At 49.0% G+C, this 23417-nt stretch overlaps 1 protein-coding gene across 1 annotated transcript in view; it reads left to right on the forward strand.

Moving 5' to 3' along the window:
* Positions 1-23417, forward strand: part of LAMC3 (laminin subunit gamma 3) — a 107372-nt gene that overhangs the window by 28599 nt on the left and 55356 nt on the right. The window contains exons 4-11 of the mRNA XM_056860189.1: positions 3227-3393; positions 4745-4933; positions 7145-7262; positions 7584-7682; positions 8646-8782; positions 15182-15298; positions 21121-21313; positions 21995-22114. Coding sequence (XP_056716167.1) covers positions 3227-3393; positions 4745-4933; positions 7145-7262; positions 7584-7682; positions 8646-8782; positions 15182-15298; positions 21121-21313; positions 21995-22114 — 1140 coding nt within the window. The remainder of the gene's footprint in view (positions 1-3226; positions 3394-4744; positions 4934-7144; positions 7263-7583; positions 7683-8645; positions 8783-15181; positions 15299-21120; positions 21314-21994; positions 22115-23417) is intronic.

The raw sequence follows: 23417 nt of genomic DNA on the forward strand, positions 1-23417 counted from the left end.
TTCTGGAAGTAAAACCAGAAGTACCATTACTGCATGTGCGCACCCGCGCGTGCACACAGCCTCTGCCCTGGAGCAGCTGGGTGGTGTGTCCAATTGCCCAGAGCAGCTGGGTGGTGTGTCCAGTTGCTCGCCAATACCACCCACCTGGCAACCCTACATTTCGGTTTCATCCACACATGGCTGGACATTTCACTACTTCTGACTTTCCCTTTCTGGACAGAAGAATTCAGGAGGTGAATGATTACAATAGTGGAATATCCAGTGAAATGGCTCCGACCATAGTTTGCCTGTGTCTTTTGTGGAGGTGATGTTGATAAAAATAATTAGCATTTGTATAGAACCTCAGAGCATTTATATAGAATCTTCCCAGACATTGAGTAATTCAACATCCTCTCTTGCTCAAAAAGAGCGTTCCTTTTCCAAGATGGCAGCCTGATCAGTAAAAAACAACCCTATTTTCAAGCACCTCCCACCCCAGTCAGGAGCATCATTTTAGTCAATCATTGTAGCCTTAGTCTAGAGAATTCTAAAATTGTCAAATAAATGGTGTGAAGGGAGTATTTGAAGAAGGAGTATTTGCACCACAACCAACCTTTGGTTCATTCATGACAAGAAAGAGCCTGGTTTGTTAGGCTCCCTCCCTCCTCCCCTCATGTGTGGTCAAGATTGGAGACTTGTAGGTTTAAGAAATCTTCAATCTAACTACAGTTCCTTGCTGTGTTCAAATTCAGGCCCTTCGACAAATAGAATTTTTTTCTTACTCACAAACCGGGAGTCCAAACTGGAATTAAACCACAGTTCAGAAACCTGTTTTGTGGGCAAGAAAAAACTCCGGTTTACTGAAGTGTGCACATTTGGATGACAACAAATTATGGTTAGATTGAAGATTCCTAAATCCGAAAGACATCCATCTTCTGGGGAAGAAGCTGGCTGAAGAATAAAGGGTCATTTTCACCATGATGTCTGAACAGTGAAAACCACCTCTGTTGGTAAGGGGGTGACATTAATACATTTTCCTAAAAGGAAAACTGGGGTGGAACTGGGGTGTTTTTCTTCCACGTGTACCATCAAGAAAAAGAGGAGGCTTTCTTAAATTCACATACAAGTTATGGTTATGTACAGCATTAAAACAATGTTCATAATTATCCTTTTTGAGAGCCAATGTGGTGCAGTGGTTGAGGTATCAGACTAGGACCTGGAAAACCCATGTTCAAATCCCCACTGGTGCCATGGAAGCTTGCTGGGTGACCTTGGGCCAGTCACACACACACAGCCCCGATCCTGGCTGGTATTTGGATGGGAGACTTCCAAGGAATACCAGGGCTGTGATGTGGAGACAGGCAATGGTAAACCACCCCTGAACATCTCTTGCCTTGAAAACCCTACAGCCATAAGTCAGCTGTGACCTGAGGTCAAACCCGCCTCCCTTTTTAGGAAGATAGTCTTACATTCAGGGTCATCTTCCTTTCAAGTAAGCAAGTATGATAGTTCGGCTCACCTTACAACCAACTGGAGGATTGTTTGAGGCTCCATAGTTTGCTGTAATAACACTGCCAACTTTAGTCACACCATGATCCAGACGTTAGAGAGAGACCTCGTGGTCTATTTTGCCAAAGATCCTGCCCAAGAGCTGAATCAAACCATGCAAACATGATGGGCGGGGGGGGGGGGGGTTGATACTTTTGGCTTCCAAACTTGTAATTTTGGGCTGTGACTCACTGTCTGACATTGCTCTGGTTTTAAATTACTTTTATTGTTAGCCACCTAGAACATTTCAAACAAGGTGGGGGTCGTGATTACTAGATAAATAAGCAAACAAGCTTTCTCTGGGGAGGGGAGTGAAGGGGCAGATGTTTCCCATTTGCCCAGACCCCATTTGCCCAGACCCCTCTGCTCTGCTCTGCTCTCCCCATCGGGGAATTTGGTTCTCCCAATTTATGCCACAGAGCTGAAAGAAAAAACAGGGGAAGCGAGGGGGACTTAGACAAGCACACAACCAGAACCGCGCAGGTTTTATCTGTCCTGGACAGCTGGGATGTGTTATCTCATGAGTGGGCCACCCGCAGAGGCAATGGCCCAACCCCAGCTGACATAGATAGGGTGTCGGGGGATAAGCGGACAGGGTTAGACCTGAACGAGGAAGGGGAAAGAAATGCTCTGCAGCTTTATTTCTGTTGTGATACTCTCCAGCTTGGCTTATTGTTTGTTCTTCTCCAGAACAACAACATATTTTATTGGTTTATAATCTATCCTTTCCAGAAAGTCTCAAGAGGGGCAGGATGTGGGAATTTTAAAAGGGCTGATTCTATGACCTTAGGCAGATCACGAGAGGGAGGGTGGGAAGGTTTGTGTCAGTGCTTGGCTCTCGTGGTCCTTTCTTGCATGCTCAGGGTGTGTAGGGGCCACTGGAGGTGTTGGGGTAGTTTTTAATTTCCTGCATTGTGCATGGGGTTGGACTAGATGGTCCTGGTGGTCTCTTCCAGCTCTATGATTCTATTATTCTATATTATGGCATAAGGTATGATGCTCCTCTGGCTGAGTCAGAACACTGGTCCAGCTAGCACAGTATTTAACTGGCAGCAGTGTCCCAAGGTATCTTTCAGAGCCAAACTAGACGTTACGTGTCGCAGGATTTGGGACACGGATGCCCAACTCGACTGGCTGTCACGTGGGGAAACTGGGAAACTTACTTGAAAGTTTGTTTCTGTTGCTCCATTCAGTTCCAGAGTGCTACTGAAGTGGGGGGGGGGGGTCCAGCTTCCCTACTGTGCTGTTTTCACCAGTGGAAATGGGCTGGGGGGGGCAGTCCTCCCTTTCTCTGGCTCCATGTATCCTAGGAAGGATACTCAGAGCCAGAGAAAGGGGTGAACCACTGGAGAAAACGGTGCTGCCTGTTTCTCCCACAGAGGCCCAGTTGTTATCCTGACCTGCATTATAGTGAGGGCAGTTTGCAGACGGTGATGTTTGCAACCAAACATTGCATGAAATCATAGCTCCGCTATACAGTGGTTAATAGACCAACTTGAATCCATAGATGCAGATTATTGTTTGATGTGTTCTAACTAACCATACTTAGAGAAATGGTCCACGTGCGGACAAACATGCTAAACATTGTTTAATTGAACCATGGTTTGATATGATATCTGAACCGAGCCTATTGCTGCTGTCTGAATGGGGGAACTTGGATATCGAGGGGGTTTCTCTCCCCTGCTTGTGCCCCTTGTAGGTGCAAGTGTAATGGTCATGCCAGCAAGTGTCTCCCGAATGAAGAAGATGAGCTGGTTTGTCTCTGCGAGCACAACACCACTGGAGTGGACTGTGAATTGTGCCAGCCTTTCTACCAGGACCACCCATGGGCACGGGGCACAGCTGACTCTGCCAATGAGTGTCTCTGTGAGTAATACGTTGATATCTGTCACTGGTGAAGGGACTGGGTACAGTCAGGTACCCAAGCTGGGTACAGTAGCAGTACCATCGTAAGCTCTAAAGTAGGGTCCTCAAATTGGGGCATGTGGGCACCATGGCACCCACTGACACTTTTCCTACTGCCTGCCAAGTGTTTTTAGAAAGTGGGCATTGTTAGAAGGGATTTTTGCCCAGAAGGGCTTCTGATAGGCTACTGGAGATCTGATTGACTGTACAGATTTTTTAAAATGTTGCTTTGGTAGCAGCTGCCACCACAACATAAGGATCTTAGAATAGAATCCTAGAGTTGGGACCACCAGGGTCATCTAGCCCAACCCCCTGCACAATGCAGGAAATTCACCACTAACTCTCCCCCCCACACCCCCAGTGACCCAGAAGATGACTCACAGCGCATTCCTGAAAGGAATGCCTGCGCTGGGCTTAGGAGGCAACCCAGCAGCATTGCCTCCTAAGGAGGTTACGGCACCACCGAAACCTCTGCCCTGAACAAAAAAAAACGTGCAACCCTCTAAAAAACAAAAAGGGGCGTTCCCGTTTCGGCTCGGGAGGCCAACTAACGTTGGCCCCGCCCTCCACCAGGCCAAGTACTTGAAGATGGTTATCATGTCACCTCTCAGTCTTCTCCTCTTCCAGCTAAACATACCCAGCTCCTTCAACTTTTCCTCATAGGATGGTCTCCAGACCCCTCACTAAATGATGGAAAGTGTATATGCAAAAAAAAAACTTTAAAACATTATGTGCATTTTAAACAGAGCTTCTGCCTGAAACGAAGACTTGCGATTAGATTTACTCATACCCTCAGTCCCTGACATTTTGCAGCTGGCTCTGCCTCTTCCAGCAGTCATTTTGTGGTTGTACCCTGTGTCAGAATTCCAGATGTGACTGCAGACTGAAAAAGGTTGGAGACCCCTGTTTTAAATGTTTCCAAAAACGTTTTTGGCTTCTGCTCTCAGAAACTTCCCAAGGGAAGAGGGGGCTGTTGTGTAGTGAGAACAAGCATGGGAGACACCTCTGAGATTAACAATTCACAAGGTCCAGGCAGATTTATAACATGTACAGAAAACAAGCATTTCTCTGTGTCCGAATCTGGGTTCCCTCTCCTCCTGAGTACTTCAGACAAATTGTAGCAAAACTGAAAGCCATTTATACCTACAGAGTCCCAGTTTGGAAATTACTGAGAAACTGAAACTGCATAACAGAGGCAGCACTTAGTTGTTGTTGTTTTTAAGATGCGGGGGCTCGGGCATGCATGAAAAGAAAGCATGCTATGGCTGGCTCTTGCCTTCTCTGACCTGCTGTCACAACATTTCCTACCCAGCTTGCAACTGTAGTGGCAGGTCGGAGGAGTGCTTTTACGACTGGGAGCTGTACCGGCGCACTGGGCATGGTGGCCATTGCCAGAATTGCCAGGATAACACGGACGGGCCGCACTGTGAACGCTGCCGCCAGAACTTCTACCGCTGGGACACCCAGATGGCGTGTCAGCCCTGCAACTGTAACCCAGCAGGTACTCAGAGGTTGGAGAGGGAAGGGACGAAATGGCAAGGTGGGCATTCCAGACTTGATACCACCAGTGGTTTTTCACGGGGATTAAAAACCAGCGTCTAGAACTATCTCTTGAGCGTACAGTGAAATCCACTGAGGAGCCCTCAATGTCAGGAAAACATGAAAATGTGTTTGAAATTTGGATGGATTTGCGTAGAGCTTCCAACAGTGAAGGGGCTGAATGGAGTCAGCTCTCTTCATTGGACGTATGGTTAACACACACCATGGATGTGAGGTTCAAACTGAAGGGCCCAGCCTGGAGTTAATTACTTTATACCTCCAGCCTGATGCTGATTGGATGCTTCAGTCGGCTGACCCAAGCTGCTCACGTTGCCCCCTCCAGGTAGGGCGTGCTTTCTCAGCGGGCCAGCTTGAGGAGGGCAGTGTGGTGCATAGGGCATTGGGTCAGCAGCTCTCTCTGAAGGCAAGCGGCTCAGCTGGCACACGGAGCAAGGTTCTGGTGCTGCTGGACTCCGGTTCTGGCTTCGGAGCCCTATGGCACCTGACATGGGAATCCCAAACCAGATGAGATTCTGGAAAGTCTGTGACCCACACCTTTCAGGACTAGGGTTGCCAGATATCAGGTAATGTTGGGCAATTAAGATACCAGATACCAGGTAATGTTGCCTACCAATTAGGAAAGCTGCCCACCCATCAGCTGGCCGGTGGGCAAAAGCAGGCCAGCTGAAGTGGGGTATTAGCATCACTTCCGGGTTTACCCTGGAAGTGGGGCACTCTAGCACATTCCTCCAGAAACCCAGAAGTGACATTATTGCGCTGATCATCCCCCCACACACCATTAACAAAGCTCCTGCCGGTGGTGAATGTGCTAGAGTGCCCCTGTCACTTCCGGAGTAAACCCAGAAGCCTAGGGCTGATTAGCTTGGAAAATAGGTGGTTAAGGGGAGACATGAAAGAGGCCTATAAAATTATGCATGGTGTGGAAAGAGTGGACAAAATACGAGAACACGGGGTCATTTACTGACGCTGGAGGGTGAGAGATTCAAAATAGATAAAAGGAAGTATTTCTTCACACAACACATAGTTAAGTTGTGGAACTCCCTGCCCCAGGATGCGTTGATGGCTGCCAATTTGGAGGGCTTTAAGAGGGGACATATTCATGGAGGAGAGGGCTATCCATGGCTACTAGTCAAAATGGATACTAGTCATGAGGCACACCTATTCTCTCCAGTACCAGAGGAGCAGGCCTGTTATATGAGGTGCTGTGAAACACAGGCAGGATAATGCTGCTGCAGTCGTTTTGTTTGTGGGCTTCCTAGAGGCACCTGGTTGGCCACTATGTGAACAGACTGCTGTGTGAACAGTCTTGGTCTGCTGGGCCTTGGTCTGATCTAGCAGGGCCAAGATCTTATGACCTGGAAACCCTATTCTGGATGTTGCCCTGCTGTGGCATTATAATAATCCCTCTGGTTTTTTCTTGGCCACACAGAAAAATCCAGTTGTGAATGAGTGCTAAAGCTCAATGATTGTGCTGAATCCAAAGACGCGAGGGGGCAGCCTTTCATTGACCACTGCTGCGAGCAGCAATTCATTCATACGAACATAAGAAGAGGCCTGCCGGATCAGACAACTGATCCATCCAGGCCAGCATCCTGTCTCACGTGGTGGCCAAACAGTTGCCCTGGAGGGCATAGAAGCCCAGGTCTTCCCCTAGTGCTGCCTCCTAGCCCTGCAGTCTTTAATCGCCGTAACTAGTAGTGGACCTCTGCTACATGAGTCTGTCTAACCTAGGGTTGCCAACCGCCAGGTACTAGGCTGGAGATCTCCTGCTTTTACAACTGATCTCCAGCCGACAGAGATCACTTCACCTGAAGAAAATGGCTGCTTTGGCAACTGGACTCTATGGCATTGAAGTCCCTCCCCTCCCAAACCCCACCTTCCTCAGGCTCCACCCAAAAAAAAACCCCTGACAGTGGTAAAGCGGGTCCTGGCAACCCTAGTCTAACCCCCTTTGAAAGCCTCCTGGCAACCCTAGTCTAACCCCCTTTGAAAGCCATCTGTGCTTGCAGCAGTCATGACGTCCATTGGCCCCCTTCATTGGAGCCCTATGAGTAGTCCATTCGGCCCCTTCCCTAAGCCCATACTCAGGGCTCCATGCAGGGCTGTCTGGGCTGTCTCTCCTCCGTCTGCCTGTTGCTTTGCTTCTCCCCAGGCTCCTGGAGTCTCCAGTGTGACAGCTCAGGGGCATGCCAGTGCAGAGCCACAGTGACCGGCTGGAAGTGCGAGCGTTGCCGAGAGGGGTTCCACTCCCTCAGCGAAGGCGGGTGCAGGTGAGAAGGAAGGAAGGGAATGCACCCCCTAGGACAGTTGTGAGGAGGGATTTTGCAGGGAGGAGGGATCAGGGCCATGATGCTGATGGCCATGCTCAGCTCCAGGATTTAGAGGGGGTGGTCTTTGGGCAAGGCAGCCTAAAGTGAGCCCCCTTAACCTGTGCACTTCTCTCACACAGCTTCCAACGTCCTCTGGTGCTATGCACAAAGGGAAAATGGGTATGGTATGCCAAATATCTCCAGCAATACAAACCTCTGGAACCACCTTTCTGGGGCACAAAGTATGCCAAGATTGGCTTCATTCTGTTTCCTCTTTTGCAGACCTTGTGCCTGTGATGCAGCCGGCAGCATAGGGACATGTGACCCTAACACAGGGCACTGCACCTGTAAGGACAAAGTAGAAGGATACCTGTGCAACAGGTGGGTTAGCCCCCGAGTGAATGCATGTGAAATGCTGCAGGTGCTATAAGGTTGAAGACAGTGTGTGTGTGTGTGTGTGTGTGTGTGTGTGTGTGTGTGTAATTTTGCCACCGTTACAGCTGACTTTGGGCAAGCCCATAGGGTTTTGAAGGCAAGAGACTTTCAGAGGTGGTTTTCCATTGCTTGCGTGAGCTGAGCGAGTTCTGAGAGAACTGTTACTGGCCCAAGGTCACCCAGCAGGCTTCATGTGGAGGAGTGGGGAATCAAACCTCATTCTGCAGATTACAGTCCGCCACTCTTAACCACCACACCACACTGACTCTGAAGACAGGGCCTTCAGAATAAGGCAGCAGAGCAGGTGAACTTCCTCTGGATCCTCCCTAACTTCTGTGTGCCAATATATCTAAGAACAGCTCATTGCGACTGTCAGTGGAAATCATCTCTCAAATCTGTCTCAGTCCCAAAGCCAATCCTGAGGCTGGACTAAAAAGGGGCTTGGTTGGTTCCCACCCCCACCCCGGCATGGGTCTGGGTCAGCTGCCTCTGTTGCCCGCTGACTAAGGCTGCTTCGGTTTATATCTATCACAAGCCAGGTCTGAATTGAGGGATTGTGTGGCTGCTGTTCCAAACTGGGGTGGGAGGAGGGGGAAATGCTAGGGATCTCCCACCCATTTAGTTTGGCCGTAGACAGCAAACTGGGTGGGGCGAGCAATGATTGCTGCAAGTCTGGGGTAATATCTATTTCTTACATGCTTATTAAGTAAAGTTTGTGATTTGGATGCAGATAACAGGAATGTGGTATTCTTAGCATACAGGTTCCTGAGATTATCATCTTTCAGTGCCAAGCAAGCTTCTTATGGCTGCCCAGCACTGATGCTCTTTTCTGGGTCGTTCTGAAGATGATGGAGTATAAATCTGAACAAAAGAATCTAACCCTCCAGCACCTGCTTTCTCTTTGTCCAGGTGCCAGCCGGGGACCTTTAACCTGCAGCCCCACAACCCTTCTGGCTGCACCAGCTGCTTCTGCTTTGGACACTCAAGGGCCTGCGAAGTAGCTCCTGGATACGAAGTCCACCATGTCACCTCTGACTTCAGCCAAGGTAATTAGGAAAAGTGAAATGTGAAATGCTGCGTTGTTCTGGAGTTTTAGGACCCAGGTGGATCAATAGCCGAGGGGGTCAGGGATCAGCTCTGAGGAGCATGAAGGGAGAAAAGTCAACATTCCCTCCGGGGAGCCTCCGGTGCAGCTACTCCAATGGAAGAGGCAAGAAGGGCAATTTCATCCCCTTCCCGCTCCACACTATGGATACCCAGCCCACCTGGCTCCTAATCCACAAGGATCATGTGACCCTGGGGTCAGAAGGGACTGTACGAGGAGGACAGCATGGAAATGAACTGCAACTGCCCTTCCTCTGACAGGCTGCAGGAACCAACCTCAGGTTCCAGATGGATCAAGAAGCGGAAAAGGCAGCTGGGAAAATCTGCCCTCTGTAATGCTGACGTCAGCCAGTGGGCCTTCTTGGGCTGCTGTTGAGGGCCCTGGCCCTTAGAAGGGGGCCCTGCTGTGCCACAGCTTTGATCACAGTCTTCTGCCCTCTCTTTCTGCGTGGGGACAGGGGTGGGAGAGAGACTGCCCACTGCTTCGCCCTCTTTCACATGCACACCACTGCTAGTACAGTACAGTGGATAGAAAACTAGGCGATATGGGAAACCTGCATTCAAATCCCTGCTCTGCCACAGATATCATTGGGTGCCTACAGGGTTGTTGTGAGGAAGGGATCATGTAAAAACTTGAAGGATTGGTGAGTGGATTTAGGGAGGGTGGGAGAGAGAGAGATAGTTGAAGGTGGTTTCCCCTCCTGCCTGGGTCTGCTAAAGAGAGGGACCCCTCTAAAGCTGAAACTGGCCATTCATCAGGGTACGGTTGCCAGCTCTGGGTTGGTAAATACCTGGATATTTTGGATCAGAGCCTTAGGAGGGTGGGGTTTGGAAGAAGAAGAAGAGTTGGTTTTTATATGCCAACTTTCTCTACCACTTAAGGAAGAATCAAACCGGCTTACAATGTCCCCAAATGCCAAGAGGAAAGGATTGAAGTCCCAAGTTGCAGGTGACCTATGGTGACCCCGTAGAGTTTTCAAGGCAAGAGACAGAGGTGGTTTGCCATTGCCTGCCTCTGCATAGCAACCCTGGACTTCCTTGGTGGTCTTCCATCCAAGAACTAACCTGGGCTGACCCTGCTTAACTTTTGAGATCTGATATCAGGCTAGCCAGGGCCATCCAGGTCAGGACCAGTACTGATTTGTCCTTGATTAATGGTGCAGTGATAAGCAGAGTTATGCCCTTCTAAGCCTGTTGATTTATAAGGAAGGATTGCACTGTCAGTGTTGACATTTATTGACAATATAATTTGACCTTGGCATAACATTACTGAGCTGCTGCCTCTTCCTCTTTTTTTAAAGGAGATGGTGTGACAAGCAATTCTATTAAAATCTACCCTGTGTTTAAAATAGAATTTGAGTTGCCACATTAATTTTAATGTGCTCCCAGAGTTTATTTTGGATCTGGCCATTACACTGTATAATTGCCTAGGATGCTCACTCCATACGGTTTCTGGCTGCATAATGGCAAGATTTTAGAGTTTTTACAAAATCATATTTATGAAAAAAAACCTGGTTTCATGCCTATCACAACATAGTTAAAAATGGAATCTTGTCAATTCTGAGTACATGTCAAAATGTGTGGAGCTTTGTTATCCTGGATCAGACTCAGCCATCTACGACCAACAGCTTTTCCAGTAAGGGAGCTTTACCTGTATGGTAACCAACCTCTTTAAAAGTTGGGGACCAGACTTTCCCTGCCAGATTGGTGGGTTGTGGTGACTCAAAACTGGGTTGAGTCCCTGGCTATGAGTCCCTGGTCTCTGGTCGCACCAGCAGCATCCCCACCCTTGCCAACAGCATCTTTTCAAGAGAGAAAATAAAAGAGAAAGGTGGATAGAAGACCAGAAAGACTGACAAATACCATAAAAATTAAAAGTGGGTAGTAGGGCAGGTTAAAGAAGGGTTCCAAATCTGAAATATGAGGACTGCCTCTCTAGACTAGCCCACTGTTGCCTTCTCCAACTAGCAGTGATTTCCCAGAGTCTCAGACAGGGCATTTTCCAGCACCACTAGTTGGCCAAAGCCTGGAGAGGGAGCTCAGTAGGCATGTGATTCCATAACAGTCTGCCCTCTGAAGCTGCCATTTCCTTCAGGGGAACCGATCTCTGTAACCCGGGATCTGTTGTAGTTCCAGATCCCCAGCCCTGACTTGTAGGTTGGCAACCCCAGTCATTAAGCAAAAAAAAAAAAAAAAAAAAAAAGTCTTGTGGCATCTTGCCCCAGGGAACTTTTTTGATAAGACTGAATTTCTTTGATAAGACTGAAATAGGAAATTTGTGCAATGTACTTTTTAGAAATCTGAGGCAGGCTTCACTTCCATGGTGTTTGGAAATCTGTGTGTTGCAGAATCTCAGCTTCCTCTTCTTAAGTTCATACAATTCTCCCAAAGTTGCTCCCTATCCCCATCCCCCAGGATCTACTGTCCAGATGGATCAAAGTTGTGAGTTCTGCAAAATTAAGGGGAAAACCTGCATCCAGAAAAAGCAACTAAAAATCTTTGTATACTGTTTCATGCAATTTGATATTTTAGTGCAGATTTATAGACCTTGCTCAAAATCTTATATTTCCAGAATAAACAGTTAAAATACAGTGCTAGTTACCTAAACAATAGTTTTATAGCAATTTGATATTTTAGTGCAGATTTACAGACCTTGCTCAAAATCTTATATTTTCAGAATAAACAGTTTAAATTGTGCTTAGTTACCTAAACAATAGTTTTATAGCATATGAACTTCAGTTAAATAAACCAGCACTGCTAGTTGAAGAAGAAGTTGTTTTTTATATGCCGACTTTCTCTACCACTTAAGGCAGAATCAAACCGGCTTACAATCGCCCTCCCCTCCCCACAACAGACACCCTGTGAGGTGGGTGAGAGACCTTGGCCAAGGTCACCCAGCTGGCTTCGTGCGTAGGAGCGGGGAAACAAATCCAGATCACCAGATTAGCCAGCCGCTCATGTGGAGGAGTGGGGAATCAAACCCGGTTCTCCAGATCAGAGCTTCTCAAAGTGTGGGTCGCGACCCCAAATGGGGGTCGCATAATTGAATCTTGGGGTCGCAAAAAAGTCACCAGCCCCAGCCCCCCTCGCCAAGCGCTCCAGGGGCGTCAATCCTAGGGCCCCGGGCTTGATCAGGCCCGAGGAGGCAAGGCGCCACCCCTCTCCCCCAATCCGGGCTGGAGCGTGCAAGCTGCCCCAAGCCTGCGAACAGCTCGGTTTACACCACTGGTTCCCAACCTTTTTTTGACCAGGGACCACTAGGACTTTTTTGTTCGGTGCAGGGACCCCAAGGTTCAAAATAAAAATTCTGAGAATTTGAAAATAAACTTTAATCATAACTGTTAGTTAAACATTAGAATAATATTTGAATATATTTTTATAATAGAGAACTTTTAATTGAAAATATTAATTTATTATGGGTTTATAACTTTGTTTCGCGGACCTTAATTTAGTTCTCGCGGACCCCTGGGGGTCCATGGACCCCTGGTTGGGAACCAGTGGTTTACACGCTCCAGCCCAGAGTGGGGAGCTGGCTGTGCTGGGGGCGCGAGGGACCTTCCCAAGCTGCTTCACGTGCCGCCAGGGCTGACTAGAGCATGCAGCCCGCCAGCACAACGAGGTCGCACGTGGCGCCGCGCTTCGCAGTTGCTTGGTCGCAGGGTGGCTGGGCCGCCTGGGTGCAGTGTAGTAGGGCCAGTGCGGGACCCAGCTCCCTGCGCAAGCCCCCAAGGCAAGGAGCTGTCATCCAGCCGGGTGGCGTGGCTGCCTTTGAGTTGCTGCTTATCGCCTGTCCTGCTGCCTCCTTGCTCTTAGGGACAGCTGCAAAATTGGGTCCCTCCTGGCCTCCTCCCCCCTGGCGGTGAGTAGGGGGTGGAGGGCAGGCAAGCTTTGGCATCCTTGCATCTGGTGCTGGACCTGGAATGCGATTATTGAGGGGGGGGGATTCAAGGGTTCTTCGCCAAGGGACATTTCTCTCTCTCTTTCTCCCTCCTCGTCTCTCTATTTTTCTCTCCCTTCTTTCCTTCCTTTCTTTTCTCCTCCTCTGTCCTCTCTTTCTTCCTCTCTGTCCCTCTCTTTCTCCCTCTCTCTCTGGTTCTCTTTCTTTCTTTCTCCCACCCCTCTGGTGCTTCCTTGCTTTCTCTACCCCCCCTCTAGTTCGTTTTCTCTCTCTCTCTCTCGCCCCCCCGTTCTCTCTCTCTCTTTCTCTCTTTCTCTCTTTCTCTCTTTCTCTCTTTCTCTCTTTCTCTCTTTCTCTCTTTCTCTCTTTCTTTCTCTCTTTCTTTCTTTCTTTCTTTCTTTCTTTCTTTCTTTCTTTCTTTCTTTCTTTCTTTCTTTCTTTCTTTCTTTCTTTCTTTCTCCCACCCCTCTGGTGCTTCCTTGCTTTCTCTACCCCCCCTCTAGTTCGTTCTCTCTCTCTCTCTCTCTCTTGCCCCCCATTCTCTCTTTCTTTCTCTTTCTCACTATCTTTCTCCCCTTTCTTTTTTCTTTCTTTTTCTCTTTCTCCCCCTTTCTCTCTCCCTCTTTCTCCCCCCTTCTCTCTCTGTGTTTCTCTCTCCCTCTCTTTCTCTCTCTCTCGGTATCTGTCTATCTATCTATTTCTCTCTCTGGTTCTCCCTTTCTTGGGATGTACTGAAACAAATGACAGGATTGTCCATTAGAAGCAATGGGAGAGGCTGCACAGCCCATTGAAAATAATGGGAATCTGGATTGCCAATTGACTTGCATGGGCTCCATTGAAATACATTACAGCACAAAAAGAGTTGCAAAGAAATAGTGGAATGGAATTTCCAGTAAAGTCTCCAAGCCCAGAAACGCTACTCCTGGAACTAGCAGAACTAGCAAAAGGGTTCTGGGACTGGATTGACAGCATCCAGAGTGGAATGAGGACCCCTGGGACTTGCACAAGTGTTCTGGGACTGGAATGACAGCCAGGCAGGAATCCGGTTTGTCTCCAGGCTTGGAACAGATTCCCTTCCTGATTGTTGCAGATGAAACCTAAGCTAAAGGTACAGGTGTTGGGCAGGCTGGAGTTTCTCCTGGTCATTTGGCAACCCGAGTGTAAAGTTGTATGGGCTGCCAGGCAGAGCTTTGTCTGGCTGCAGAGGACTTTGCATTTGGGGAGGGGGAATAGAGCTGCCTCCATGTGTACCCCCCGAGACTGTCTGAGAGAGGTGGGTACGTGTCCTCTGGGTTTTCACTTACTTGGTGTTGCTTGGTGTTGAAAGATAACTGAATCCCCTCCCCCACCAGATCTCTCAGTGGGGAAAAAAGAATCTCTCTTTACTCTCAATGAGTCTAGAAACAGTATAAATACAGCTACAGTTAGCCCAGAGATTTAGAACCTTCCTAAAGGCTCTCAGAAAAGGCTGAATGGTATGTATGACTAAATACTTTACTCTAGACTTTGTGAATTAGATACTTTGAACTGAATCAGAATAATTTGACTGTTATATTTTATAAGTTGGATTTTGAAACTGAATAGTATGAAAGACTTGCTTTCTTTTACTGCATACATTGCTTATACTGCATACATTGTAATACACACATTGTACTTTGACAAGAGTTTTTATAGAAGTGTGAAAGACTTGATAATCTGCATTTATACATATATTTTACTAGAAGTATTTCAATAAAAGACTTGCTTTTTAAAAGTAAGTAAAGTTGTTGAGTCCTGCTTACTCGATGATTGGCTGAATAAGATACCTTCACTTCCCAGTAAGTGAAGCATTCTAAGAGCCTATCATCTGAACAGCACGACCCGCTTCACTACAAACATTCGTCTGTCAGTTGAGCAGCTCAGCTCTAGTTTGTGATTGTCCAGAGTGAGGCAGCTAGCTTTGACAAGCAACAGAGAGCACGGTCAGAGGGTACAACCAAGGTCAAACACAGATAAGGCAGAGTCCAAGGTGTCAAGCAATAGAGGGCAAATCTGAAAGGTGGGGGGGGGGGTCAGGTCCAATTAAGAAGAGTCAAGTTCACTGAAAGTCTAAAGTGCAGCTTGGAAACAAAGGCAGGCACAGCAAGGGTTTGTGTCAATTGATATAGATGGCATTAAAGATGCCAATGAATCAAGAACACCAGCAAAGAACTAAAAGGCTGACAACAGCCGTGTACAAAAGAGCGAAGGGCGCATTTTAACCTCCTCTTTCCGCCTATTCAGTTGGAGGTCTTGTTTATCTGTGGCTGCCAACAGGACAGAGGTTCCAGCCAAAGTGGGGACCTTTATAGTGCTGACTTGCGCACAGAAAAATACAGGGTGGACTTTGCCCCTTTTCAGTAGGGCCTCAAAAGATCCACATGGAACCATCAGCCACACTTCTTTTCTTTCTCTGTGCAACCAGGGCTGGAAGGATGGAGAGGAGAAACTCCAGCAGGCCAGGAGGTTCTGTTGAGCTGGGAAGAAGGAGAGATCTTCCTTCAGCCAGGCAAGCAGGAAGCAGCTGATTTCTTGGCACCAGGTATAGAGTCTGCAAACAGGAAGCAATTTTTGTGTGCAGGCAGCTTCATTCATTGCATTTGCATGGGGATCCTGATTGTTCTTTCCTCATTTCCAAGGGTTCTCCGAGGCTCCTAAAACTGTATGCGCCCTTGGTCACTAGAGGTCGTTGCCCCCCACAATCACGGACCGGGGGGGAGTGGTCGCAGGCGGCCAGAGGGGCATATAAGAAGGGGTCAGTCCACTGTATTGCAGTTCTGTTCTCGTTCTCAATAAAGCGGTTGTTGTTGGAACTCTGTCTCTGTCCTCGTGTGTCCTCCCCCACGCTGACTTAACAGTGGTGACAAAGGCTGGTAGGCTGTCCTGCTGAATCCTTGCTGAAATCACTCTCGCCTCTGCTGATTTCTCGGTGCCGGTAGGCAGCCCGGCTTGCCTTGTGAAATCACTTAGACACACGTGGGAGACGCAACGCACTGCACCATGGCCACCAAGTGCTCCATGGAAGCTTTCGATACAGCTCACCCCAGGAAGTGGGAAAGCTACGCCAACCACCTCACGTTTTTCCTGGATGCGAATGATATTACCGACGCCGGCAAGAAACACTCCCTGTTCTTTAGCGTGTGCGGCCCTCGAACATTCAAGCTGGCCCAAACCCTGTTGGGCCCCGCAAAACTGAGCGAGACGCCGTTCGATGCGATCATGGCTGCGCTGGGGAACCATTTCGCCCCCCAGCCCCCACGCCTGGACTTCCACCTGCAAGACCAGGAGGCCGGAGAGTCCGTCGCCGTGTACCTCACGGCTCTATGCCATTCTGCGAGGTTCTGCTCTTTTCTGGACCTCGACAGCACGCTTCGGGACCGGCTTGTTTTTGGACTGAAACGAGAAGGTGCGCTGCCGCCTTGTGGCTTGAAAGGACTTCTTGCTGACTGCTGCCGTCGAAGAGGCCACGGCGGCTGAGTCTTCAGCGTGGGCGGACTGCATTGGCGACTGAGGCCCCGCACCGCTGGCTTGCACCGCGACCCCCGTCCATTACGAGGACACCAGCGACGGAGACTCCGAGGACGAGGCACACAAAATGTCCGCCAGGGCACCCAGGTCACAGGGCCTAGCGGGCAGGCCCTGCTCCAGCTGCGGCAACCCACTTGACCGCCGCACGTGCCGCTTCTGCGACGCCGAGTGCCGGGCTTGTGGCTGGGTGGGCCACATCGCTAAGGTTTGCCGCTCTGCCAAAAAGGGATGGCCGCCTGGCCCGGGAAAGAAAGATGGCGCCGCCCAGCCCTTCCATGAGTTGTCCGACGAAGACCACTCCCCGCCCTGCTGCTGCTGCCACAACGTCCAGAGTGTGGAGCTGCACAAGGTCCACGGCGTGGAGAAGGTTTCCATCACCATCCAGATCAAGGGCGCCCCGTGCCATCACAGAAGTTTACTCTGGGTCCACGCTCTCCATTGTCTTGGCGGACACCTTTCGTGCCTTGGGTGCTCACACGACTCTTCCCAAGCTTCAGCCGACGGGCATCCTCATCACCGACTACCAACGTCGTCAGGTGCCGGTCCGGGGCGTCGCCTTCATTAACGTCCGGCACAAGCACTTTGTGCACCGCCTTCGCCTCGTCATCGTCGACAGACCTCGCACCAGCCTCCTAGGGCTCGAGTAGTTCCAGGCCTTAGGGATCCACCTGATACGCGTGCATCGCATCGACCAGGCTCAGCTCGACTCCATCTGGTCTGAGTTCGAGGACGTGTGGCGTGCCCCTCTGGGCCGCTACAAGGGACCGCCAGTTCGGCTGCAGATCAACCCCGCCGCCACCCCATCCGCCTCAAGCCCCGCCGGGTCCCCTTTGCGCTCAAGGGCAGTATCAACACGGAGCTTGACCGCCTCATCGCGCAGGGCATCCTGCAGCCTGTCCCCAATGCAAGGTGGAAGACACCAATCATGACTCCGCTGAAGGCCAACGGGGACGTTCATATCTGCGTGGACTACAAATGCACTATAAACAAGGCACTCCAGAGTCACGCCTACCGTTAGCCACCTCCTGGCCTCCCTCGCCGGGGGCTGGGTGTTTGCGAAGCTGGACCTTGCCCAGGCACACCAACAGCTACCGGTGGATGCTGACTCCACGGAGGCGCAGATGATTGTAACACACCGGGAATAGTCCGAATGAAGGCGCTGGTGGCCGGGCATCGACACCACTGTAGAAAAATGGGTCAAACGATGCCAACCCTGCCAGGAGTCACAACCCGAGATGTCGCGCGCTCTGACCCAATGATGGGAATCGACAGACGCCCCCTGGTCCCGCATTCACATTGACTTTGCGGGGCCTTTTCAGGGTAAAACGTTCCTAGTCATTGTGGACTCCTACTCCAAGTGGCTGGAAATAGTAGCCTTTGCTTCGATGACCTCGAGAGTAGTCGTCCGGGAGCTGCGCCGGATCTCCGACAGTGGTCTCCCACAACGGGGCTCAATTTACGTCCGCCGAGTTCCAGGACTTCATGGCAAAGAATTTAATCTGCCACGTGACCTCGGCTCCATTCCACCTCGCCACCAACGGCCAGGCAGAGCGAATGGTCCGGACGACCAAAGATGCATTACGGTGCATTGTCCACAGAGACTGGGACGCGCGGCTGGCAGACTTCCTGCTAACACAGCACATCACGCCCAACTCCACGATGGGCAGGAGTCCCGCAGAACTCCTAATGGGCTGCCGGCTGAAGACACTGCTCGACCGGCTACACCCTGACCTTGCTGCAGAGAGACCCGCCAGCAAGGACTCTACTGCCGCCCCAAGAGTCGTGGAACAGGAAGTCCCGGTCTACGTGCGCAACTACGGGGTGGGGCCAGCCTGGATCCTGGCCACGGTCCAGGAAGCTACAGGCCCGGTGTCCTACAGGGTCACCACCCCGGAGGGGCGAGTCTTGCGGCAGCACATCAACCAACTGCACTGCCACCTGGCAGACTTGCCCGACCTTGTCACCGCTCCAGAGACACCACCGCTCTCCATTGCTGCGGAGCAGGAACAAGTTGAGACATAGGAGCCCGAGCAACCCGAGGACCCGCCACCGACTTGCGAGGCGGACGTTCCCGGGGCCCGTAGGGAGGGAGGACCTGCCTCCGCGAGCGAATCCATCCCAGCGCTCGCAGAGCGACTGGCAACCCCCATCCCAGCGCCGTGCCACTCCCAGCGGACACGATCGCGGCCGAGCCATCTTAAAGACTTTATATGTTAGGCGGGTCTTGCGAACTTAGGGGGGAGGGGTGTTATGTATGTATGTTGACAGGAGGCAGGAGAAACCCCACCGAGCTGGGGGTTCTCCGAGGCTCCTAAAACTGTATGCGCCATTGGTCACTAGGGGTCGTTGCCCCCCCCCAATCACGGACCGGGGGAGAGTGGCTGCAGGCGGCCAGAGGAGCATATAAGCGGGGGTCAGTCTACTGTATTGCAGTTCTGTTCTCGTTCTCAATAAAGCAGTTGTTGTTGGAACTTTGTCTCCGTCCTCGTGTGTCCTCCCCCACCCGGACAACAAAAGCCTCGGTTGCTGTTTCACACTAGGGAGGAAGGGGTTAAAGCCTCTCTAGGCTCATGTGGGAGAAAATGGCTGAGGTGCATAATAACAGAGTGAGACCCTGGGATTGGGGAGGCTGTGGTCGTTTATGCATGGGTACTTAGGTTCACGTTCGCCCTCAGATTGACTCGGTTGTTCCTTTGAGTTATGCATGAGTTTCCCATCTTATCAGTGACTCATGATTCAGCCAAAGAACTTATTAAGACTAGAGTTTTTGAGGTAGAGCGGCATCATGATCTGAATAAGATTCAGAATCCCCTTTTTAGAAAGGACCTGCTTATTAGGAACACCACTGTGCCTTATCTGTTAGATATTACAAATCATGAATATCATAGGGCTTTTATTCTCCTTCGATATAATGCTCTTCCCTTTACGTTTTGAGGGCACGTTGTATGACCATATACGATCAGGCCCTCTGATTCCCTTGTTAGTGGATTGTCCCAGACTTCTCAGAAAACATCGTCTAGAGCTCCTTTTGTCAGACACAATACCAAATTTATCTGTTAGTATGGCTAGATTTGCCTTGCTGGCAACTAAAATAAGACAAAATGCACTTACGGCTCTAGAATAACCAATGTATAATTAGAATCTTTCCTATTTTATGTATACTTTGGAGGATTTTATCCCTTTATTCCAATTTTTAATCTCCACTACATCTTTATCTTTTGTATTATCAGTTCAGAACTATTTGTGTATATAATTAATTACAATTTTTTGGGATATTTGATGGTCTATGACTACAAATAAAGTGATTCTGAGTTTCTCGTCCATTCTTTGATTCTTTGATCTCTCCTGAGATCAGCCTGGGGGGGAACTTTTTTTACAGTAAGTACTGCTGCCAATTACAAAGCAGTGTTTCAGGGGGCGGGGACTCAAATGATTCCTGGTTTTTCGTCTCCCAGAGTTCTTTATTACATAAAAATGGGTTTTAAAAGACACTTGGGTTTCCCTCCCCCGTTCAGTCCATTTCTTTAAAAGAGTTCCTTTTTGTGAAATGGATTTTACCATGGCACTTGGGTTTCCACGGGGAGGGAGGTGAGGGAACTGGACATTTCTCTCACAGTAAGCACTACAGATGAGCCCCGTGGCACAGAGTGGTAAGCTGCAGTACTGCAGTCCAATCTCTGCTCACGACCTGAGTTCGATCCCGACGGAAGTTGGTTTCAGGTTGACCCAGGTTGACTCAGCCTTCCATCCTTCCGAGGTCAGTAAAATGAGCACCCAGCTTGCTGGGGCATAAAGGGAAGATGACTAAGAAAGGCTCTGGCAAACCACCCCACAAACAAAGTCTGCCTAGTAAACGTCGGGATGTGACGTCACCCCATGGGTCAGGAATGACTTGGTGCTTGCACAGGGGTGCTTGCACACCAACGACTTGGTGCTTGCACCTTTTTAAGCACTACAGCCATTTATAAAGCAGCATTCTCAGGGGATGGGGAGATGCTTCCAGATTTGAGCTTAGTGACTTTGGCTGGTGCATAGCAATTTTTTAATTCACAAGAGAAACATATGGGCCAAGCGAGCATCGAACCCCAGGTAAAACTCCCATGCATAAACAACCTGTGTTAAGAGCCAAACAGAAAGCCCTGGGACAGTTGATTGAGTTCCCTGATGTTGGGAGCTTATGCCTATCAAACGGTACAAACGAGGCCTCTCAGCCTATTAAAGAAATATTTGTTGATGAATCACATAAGTGATTGATGAATCACTCTAGTTAATCAATTACATTTGCTTACACCTGCATACATCTCAAGCAAAAATTTCCAAGATGAGAAAAAGGATACCTCCTTTGATTTTGCATGATGCACCCACGTTCCACAGCAGGTCCCCTTTTAGAAGAAGCATTCCCTCTTGTGTGAAGCATTCCCTCTGTGTGGGGGTGATGGAAGGGTACCACTTCTCAACCGGAATCTGCCTGCTGTAGTTTTTATAAGGACATCTTTAAAATAATGAACATGTTCTTTAAAAGCAAAAAAAGTGTTGCCAAATTAATCAGGAGTGATTTTCAGTCAACCGAAAGTGTTTAAGTGATTAAGCAATTAAGCAGGCCAACTAACAGCCCTGCATTTGGTGGTCCAAACTATGTCCTTTCAAGATGATACAACCAGACACCATGGAAAGGTTCTGAATCACCACAGGTCCCTGAGATGCATACCCACAAGGAAGGGAAATGTGTGTTTTCCCTGTATAATGGATGAAATGCCACAATGAACCTTCGTCACCAACAGGCCTTCTCGTAACCTCCATTTTGCTAATTGTTTTCATTCTCTTCCCAACTCCTAGAGAAGTTCCTGCATAACCAGCTCTTCAGCTACGGGCAGCAGCTCTCAGTGCTGTTTCGCATACAGGTCAACGCCCCCAGTGCTTCTCTATTTCCCATCTGGCTGGTTTTAGAGGGGGATGGCATTGTGGTATCAGCAAGGTACTCCAGTGTGGAAGGGCACATGAACAACACGCACCGTATGGTGCAATTCAGGTATTTCACTTTCTGCCTCTCCAGTTCACCTCTCCTGTGGCAAGTCAAGGTGCTATTTTTACAATGTTTTAAAATTCAGAAGAATGCAAATCTGAAACAGTAGAATCACAGCAATCAGCCAACAGGTAACAGAAGAGTAAACTGCAGTTGGCTTAGAACACTTAACACCAAAATAAAAAGGAGAAAAAATCTGTGTTTGCCCTGACTTGGATGGCCCAGGCTAGCCCGATCTTGTCAGATCTCAGAAGCTAAGCAGGATCAGCCCTGGTTAGTACTTGGATGGCAAACCATCTCTGAACATCTCTTGCCTTGAAAACTCTACAGGGTCACCATGTTGGCTGTGCACACAAAAAAATAGATAGGTAGAACTATAGATATATGACTGTCATATTGACTGTGGGGTTTTTTTTTGGACAAAGAAATTACAAGACAAAGATATTCAGTGCACTTTGGTGCCCTTCCATTAACTCTAATGAAATTTTGGTAATACCAGAGAGGTTGGACTAGCAATGCTTTGATAGTTCTCAGGGGGGTATAAACGGTTATCAAAGAGTCAGGAACTGAGGCATGGAATAGAGGTGAGCAGAGACCGGGGAAGGTTTCCTTAGCTGGAATGAACAGCGGTCTTTTAGCCTGTGCATAAAGAGCTCTTCATTTCCGTTCTGGATTGGTCTTTCACAGGCTCCATGAGACTGAAGCAGAGATGCAAGCTACACTGTCGTCTTTTCAGTTCCAGCGCCTCCTGTCCAACCTGACAGCGCTTCACATCCGGATTGAAAGCAGCGATAGACCGGGTACTGGATCAGAGGAGCTGAGGGAGGCAAGATGGTTCTTGGCACACTGGGATCAATGGGGCTAGGGTGGCAGCTCTTCTAAGGAGAAGGAGGCTCTGCTAAGCACTGTCAGATGGATTTGGGTTGGCTGGAATACTTTGCCCTTGGGCTGGAGAGGGGAACAATCCTTCCCCCTAATGTGCTAAAAGTGAATTTTCAAGATGTGTGAAATCACCACATTTGTAAGAGACTTGACTGTACTAAGAAGTGTGGGTGTGAAACTGATTGAACTCTAGGTCCTGCTTTAGGAAGGTTTGTTGGTTTCAGAGGTAGGCTTGCACCTTTCTGGTTCTAGTCCTTTCTAGTTCTAGTCTTCTAGTTCTAGTCACGTTCTAGTTCTGGTCCTTGCACCTTTCATGCAGGCAACCTTTGAAAGCTAAACATCTGGGGATATGGGTACCTGAAGGCCAGCCATCTCCCTCCCTTTATTGGAGGTGAGACAAGGCTTAATAAGACACAGGGCCTTTTCAGTTGTGCCCCCCTCAATTATGAAATGCTGTCATCTACCTGACCAGTGCCATGTTTTTGAGACCAGCTGAAGACTTTCAATTTTACCCAGTATTCTTCCTTTTAATGCTGGTTGGTTTTAATGCTCCTTTATGTTTTAATGATGTACAGTTCTGCAAGCCACCTCAAGAGCCCATGTTGGCTTTGGAGTGTTGGATTTTGATTTTGTTTTTTTAATGAATAGACACAACTTGCACCCTTAGAAAAAGATAGGCACTTCTGCAGAGGTGAACATGGTCTTTCTCGCTCTGGGAGAGGAGGCAATCTTAAGAGTGGGTGTTTCCTCTTCCTCTTGTTCCGGGAGGCAGGACCTAAAACTGTAACTGCCTATCCGTGGAGGGAACGCCCCCGCCCTTTTCAGTCTTGTTCCTGCCTCGTCCGGGAGAGCAGTGTAATCACGGCTCTCTTCCTTGAGCTATTCTAAAATCCTTATTTCTAATTTCTATCTATTCTATTCTATTCTATTCTATTCTATTCTTGTTTTCTGCCTTTATCTGTCTTTGAGGCTAGGTATAGAACAGTTTTTGCTCCTTGCCGCCAAAACAAAATGGCGACCGAACGATCGGACAATTATATTTCTGAGGGGGATTTGGTCCCGGAATTACTTCAGGCTATGCCGGTTGCCCGGGACTTGCCTTCAAACAGTCACTCTGATGACTCAAAAGGCAAATTAAAGAAATCAAGTAACAAGCGCAAGAGAGGCTCCTCTCATCAAGGTAGCGCTAAACGCCTCCTCTCGGCCGCTCGCGCCTGTGTGTCAGCTG

Source organism: Euleptes europaea, chromosome 14 (genome assembly GCF_029931775.1).
Source record: "Euleptes europaea isolate rEulEur1 chromosome 14, rEulEur1.hap1, whole genome shotgun sequence".
In the NCBI taxonomy this organism is placed as follows: domain Eukaryota; kingdom Metazoa; phylum Chordata; class Lepidosauria; order Squamata; family Sphaerodactylidae; genus Euleptes; species Euleptes europaea.